The sequence below is a fragment of the Podarcis erhardii genome, assembly GCF_964252035.2.
Source record: "Podarcis erhardii genome assembly, chromosome: 4".
NCBI lineage: Eukaryota > Metazoa > Chordata > Lepidosauria > Squamata > Lacertidae > Podarcis > Podarcis erhardii.
In genome coordinates, this window is record NC_138508.1 from 2,343,534 (window position 1) to 2,349,433 (window position 5,900).

General features: G+C 52.0%; 1 protein-coding gene across 1 annotated transcript; it reads right to left on the minus strand.

The window, feature by feature from the left end:
* Positions 1-3,100: 3,100 nt before the first annotated feature.
* On the minus strand, positions 3,101-4,100 carry LOC309341157 (olfactory receptor 51G2-like; the record flags this gene model as incomplete). Its single annotated transcript, XM_081860676.1, has 1 exon — positions 3,101-4,100. One exon carries the CDS (start codon positions 4,098-4,100, stop codon positions 3,120-3,122), a length of 981 nt encoding a protein of 326 aa, XP_081716802.1. The 3' UTR covers positions 3,101-3,119.
* Positions 4,101-5,900: the final 1,800 nt, after the last annotated feature.

Here is a 5,900-nt window from a genome sequence, read left to right on the forward strand (position 1 = left end):
GGCGCAGCCATTATAGTCAATGGAGGATGTAGTTCGACACGGTCAACCCGTGAATAAAATAGGGCGAAGGAAAGGCATAGAAAAGAAGGGCTTATTTCGCCCGTATATGAAAGGAAGAATATTGTTTCATAAGGTCAAGGGGTAGAGTGTGGTGCAGGGGTATAGTGTGGTGCTTGTGCGACAGTGTGGGGTTTTCAGGAACTGGGCACCGTCGAGGTCATCGCCTCGGGCCCGCTTTCCAGAGGAGGAGGAGGAGAGGAAAGGTACCCCCCCCTCCTTCCGTATCACCTTTTCTCTTCCAGCTCCTGGGCGAGGTCCTCAGCACCCTCCTGCCCCCCCCCCTTGGACAGGAATTCACCCCTGCTTGCCACCATGCCTTCCACAAGCTGGTCGGGGTGGTGGCTCATGCGCTGGCCTGCCGGTCCCACTGAGACACTCCAGGGAGAAGCGGCAGCCTCCTGCTCGTCTCCCCTTCCAGGCCCCATGTGACGCTTGACCCTCTAATAAATCCTCCCTCTGCATCTGACCTGGTTTCCTGTGTCTCCTTCTCTGGGACGGAGGGAGGGGACTGGCCTGGGTGTGGGGGGGTAGAAACACCTCCTGTTAGTTGGGGGGCTGGGAAAGGGGGGGCTTCTCTGTCACTCAAGAGGAAACATTGAGCACCACTGGGGGGGGGTTCAGGACTCTGTAGCACTTTGCCCCCCTCCCTGAAGCTGGAGTGCTTTTCGGAGCCAGGGACCCCCACTGTTTCCCCAAATCCTTCATCCTCAAAGCTCCTGCCAGACTGACCCCCCATGCCCCAATTCCCCCCCCCCGGTCATCTCCCCACCCAGTTCTGTCCAGTTGCCCTCTCTGTGATTCCTACTCTGGAGAAATTGGGGGTGAGAGACTCAGAGCGGGATGCGGACCCTTCCCCTGCTCTGGATTCCATCCCCCAGAATAAGGGGTGGGGGTACCAACATGGCCACCCAGGGAGACCCCCAAGGGCCACTCTCCCCCCGCAATGCCCCTCCCTGCCTCTTTCCAGATGGGTGTCGGGGACAGAGCTGCCTCTTAATCGGCAGAGAGAGGGGGGAATTCATTTCGTTTTATCCATTTATTTCTTCATTAAATTTGTGGGTTCACAGGATGAAATTACGATATAAAAACACAAAGCACATAATCAAATGAAAACAAATACAAACCAATAAACACCTCCGCCAACATATTTCACACCCATAATAACATCAAAGGAGTTTACCACCTTCATTGGAATGTCAAACAAAGCGATGCAAAATAAAACGCCAGGGGGGCAGCGAACCCGGCAAGTCTCCCTTTGGGGGTCCCAGGCGGAGATCTATGGGGTTATGGGGCAGGTCTCCCCTAACCTTCCGAGGGTATAGAATGGACATGATCTGCAGCCGTCCAATAATGTCTTTTTGAGAGCCAGTGTGGTGTAGTGGTCAAGAGCGGTGGACTTGTAATCTGGTGAACGGGTTCGCTTCCCCACTCCTCCACATGCAGCTGCTGGGTGACCTTGGGCCAGTCACACTTTTCTGAAGTCTCTCAGCCCCACTCACCTCACGGAGTGTTTGTTGTGGGGGAGGAAGGGAAAGGAGAACGTTAGCCACTGTGAGACTCCTTCGGGTAGTGTTTAAGCGGGATATCAAATCCAAACTCTTCTCTTCCTCCTCTTCTTCTTCTTATACCTTGCCATTTTCCATGTCAGGGACCAAAGGAGACTTACGGGTAATAATAAGAACAACTAAAAACATACAGAAAGTAATCATGAAGAATCTTCTGCTCTAATCCCGCTTGCAGATTTCCCACTGGGGCATCTGGTCGGCCGTGGTGAGAAGAGGGTGCTAAACTAGATGTGCCCCCTTTGGCCTGATCCTGCAGCCTCTTCTTATGTTCTTATAAATATAAGAACAACACCATGTCTAAGTAATGAGCTTAGCTTCAGAATGGGCAGGACAGAAAGCACTGAACGAACCAATATGTTGAATAAAGTAAAGGCTTCTGGATGTTGTGTGTGTGTGTGTGTTTTGCACTCCTAACCCTAACCCCTCCCTGAACCTGCTGGTACCTCTTTCTTGGGCACTATTTTGGCTACGAAAGTATCCACACTTGCCTCTGAACTGCAGAAATAGAAAGAACTAGGAGGACTACCATAGAAGAAAATGTTTATTTTGTTTATCTGCTTATGAATTCTGTTCCATAAAGCATCCCAAGATAAAGTTCTGCCGTGCATCCCTGGTCTCCGCCTTCCTCGTGGTTCCCTCTTCTGCCGGAAACACCCTCTGGCCCAGATGGCACAGGTTAGCCGAGAGGGGTCAAGCCTCTCCTGGAAGGCCATAGGCTGGGAGAAGACATCTGGCTGGCCACTGGGAGGACAGGCTGCTGGACCAGATGGGCCATGGTCAGATGCTGTGAGCCAAGGAAGGAGAAAGGGTCCACTGCAGACCATCTGTAGCCTTATTGGAGTTCACCGATTGGGTCTGCGTTGCTCTGGGACAGGAGGAAAGAAGTCAAAATGACACCAAGGTTGCTTCAAAGAAAGAGTTTATTCTGCTCTCTGGATAGCAGAAGGCACCTGCGTGGTGAGTCCACAGCAAGTACAAAGAAATGACAGGTTTCATGCAGTTTATATACCCTCCAGGCACCCTCTCCCTCCTTCCCCAGCCACGTCAACTTGTATACGCAGGTTGACATCACATATGTTCCTGCTCTGGTACTCTCAACCATAAAAGGATCTTCCTTCCTGTACTTCTGACCATAAAAGGGTCTTCCTCTTCCTACTCTTATCTGGGAAGACGTCATAATCTCTGGGAACATGCTTTTGGCGTTTTTCCCGGACATTGGTCTTGCGCGTATTTTGTGGTCAGCACATAAGATAAAGTTCTGACGTGTTTTCATTGTTCCCCTGGGGAGCCAAGGCCATCCCTTGCCTGTCCTGATAAAGGAGAGAACTGTTTATGCAGTTGTGTCCTTATTATGGTCTTGCTGAACAGTTCAAGTTTTACGCATTTAAAAGTGCTCTCTTTTGAGAGAACAAAAGGGGGGGGGGTTGAGTCAGTTTTAAACTTGCTACACAGAAACCCATTCCTTCACATCCAAACTGACGCACTGCAAGGGAGTCACCTCCGTCTCCGCTCCATCCCCCTCTTCCTCAGGGTGCTTTGATGGAACACCCAGATTATCTCCTTACGCACCTGCTGGGTTTTCAGGGCATAGACGATGGGGTTCAGCATGGGAGGGACCAGGAAGTGGAGGTAGGACAGGAAGATGTGGGTGTGGTGGGGAGCCTTCCTCCAGAAGCGGTGGATCATGGAGAGGCTGATGAGGGGAGTGTAGAAGAGAAGGACCGCACAGAAGTGGGAGACGCAGGTGTTGAGGGCCTTGGCTCGCTCCTTCCAGGAGGCAATGCTCAGCACGGTTCTGAGGATCAAGGTGTAGGAGACAACGATGAGCAAGGAGTCCAGTCCCAGGGTGGAGAGGAGGACGAAGAGGCCGTAGGTGCTGTTGAGGGAGGTGTCAGCACTGGCCAGCTTCATCACGTCCGGGTGCAAGCAGTAAGAGTGAGAGAGCTGGTGGCTTTCGCAGAAGGGCAACCTCCTCAAGAGGATGGGGGCTGGGATGTGCAGCCCAACTCCCCGGATGACGATGGCCAAACCGATGCAACCGACCCATGCTCTGGTCAACATTGAGACGTACCTCAGAGGGTGCCGTATCGCGACATAGCGGTCGAAGGCCATGGCCAGCAGGACGGAGGACTCCAGGATGGAGAAGGTGTGGATGAAGAAGAGCTGGGTGAGGCAGGAGTCAGCGGCCACCTCCCTGGAGCCCAAGGCGTACACCTGGAGCATCGTTGGCAAGGTGGAGATGGACAGGCCGATGTCTGCCAGGGACAGCATGGAGAGGAACAGGTACATGGGCTCATGAAGTGTTGGATGCAGCTTGATCACGGCGAGGATCAGGCTGTTGCCGACAAGTGCAACAAGGTACATGAAGCAGAATGGGATGTAGAGCCAGGGCTGAGGTCCAGCCCCAGGGCCAGAGATGCCTGCCAGAAGGAAGGATGTAGGCTGCCTGCACTTGCTGTCATTGAGGGTGAGCATCATGGGCCAACCAGCTGCTAGGACGCCAACATCACCCTGTGGTCAAATGAATACACAGAACAACAGACAATGTGCTTTCCAGACAATGACTAAGGCTTAACATCTCCTTCCTTTGAGGTTTTTAAGTAGAGGTTGGGTGGCCACCTGAAGGAATGGCCGCCAGGTGTGGACCACACTTCCACCCGCAGACAAGCCACAGCTGTCTGACCCTGTGACCTTTGGGTGTGGAGCACACATCCACCCACAAACAAACCACAGCTGTCTGAACATCATGCCCTCTATCTAACCTTTTGCTCTCTTAGTGGTCTGCTGTGCCCTGTTTGTGACCTTTGTCTCCTTCTTCATACACTGTTCAGGGGGAAAGTGATGTGGTGGAAACAGGAGCCAAAATAACTTTGTACCACCCCACGATCTTGGGATTGGAAGATGTGTAAAGATCACAGTCCAAAATGTATCTGACTGGTTTTGCATATTGTGCTAATAAAAAGAGCCTCGGCAGAGCTAGCTGGCAGCTTGCTTGTGCACAGTTCACCTGAATTACCAACTCCTCCCTCCTGCCTTCACTTCAGCCACCCGTCAAGGATTCTTGAGCTGTGATTCCTGCAGTGCAGGGGGTTGGCCTGGATGACGCTTGGGGTACCTCTCCACTCTACCATTCTATGGCTTTATGATTCTAACCCCTTCTTCATTGTCACCAGACATATTCCAGAGTGAAAGCCAGCTTCTGAGGCTTAGACCGGGTTCTGGATTAAACCAGGCCAGACACAGGGTTTGCCTAGAGAGAAAAACCTTGCCAACCCATCTGATGGGGGCCACCTGTCCAGGTGAGCAAACTCTGAAGGGCTGGTAGCAACAATGGCTCTACCTGGCACTGGCAGAATAGCTAAAGGTGATAACCCTCAGCACCCCTTCTAGCTATAATTCTATGATTCTATGATTTGTCAGAAAGCAAAAGAGCCCCATGCAACTGCCGCTTCCAACCCCCCAATCCCACCCCACTTGATGACCTCTCAGCAGCCCTGAAGCAGGTGAGGGGGCCTGGGCCGCCCAGTGAGCTTCATGGCTAGGCAGGGATAGGAGCTTGACCAGCAGAGAGAAAGTTTGAAGCTCAGGGGCAGAGCAGAAGCTTTACATTGAAGCTCTTTGCCCAAATACTTGCAATGCAATCCTGCACATGCTTATGTTCTGAGTTGTGGGGGTCAGTCTTGATGACACCCTGAGTCCCTTCCAGCTCTTGGAATTCTGTATTGGGGTGGGAGTTAAATGTGTGAGAGCAAGCTTGCAAAACCAGCTGCTTTGTCTAGATGATGCATTTGGCTGGCTGGTTAAGCATCACAATAAGCCTAACAGAAGATGTTGCTGTGTGCTATAGAAGGAATGGGTGGGCCTTTCCCTCCCCCCCCCCCCAGCAGGAGAACAATAGCCAGATTTTAGTGTGGGTGAGTTGAGCTGAAAGGAGGCTGGAAGCTGGTGACACAGAGACCAGCTTCCTCTGTGTGGGGTCCAAAGCTACGGCTGCTGGAGAAGCAAGACCTGCTTGGGGTGTTGAGGCTGTGAGCCCCTTCATCCGATGGTCAGGTTGTGTATAAGAGTAAATGAAACCCACTTTTCTAAAGATACCCTGGTCTCTGCTGACCTTCATCCCAAGGAAAATGAACCTGGCTAAGGTCTTGGAGCCTCTGGAGTCTCTTGCCACTCCAAGATTGGGACAGCATGTAATAATAATCATAATAATAATTTGTTATTTATACCCCGCCCATCTGGCTGGGTTTCTCCAGCCACTCTGGGCGGCTTCCAACA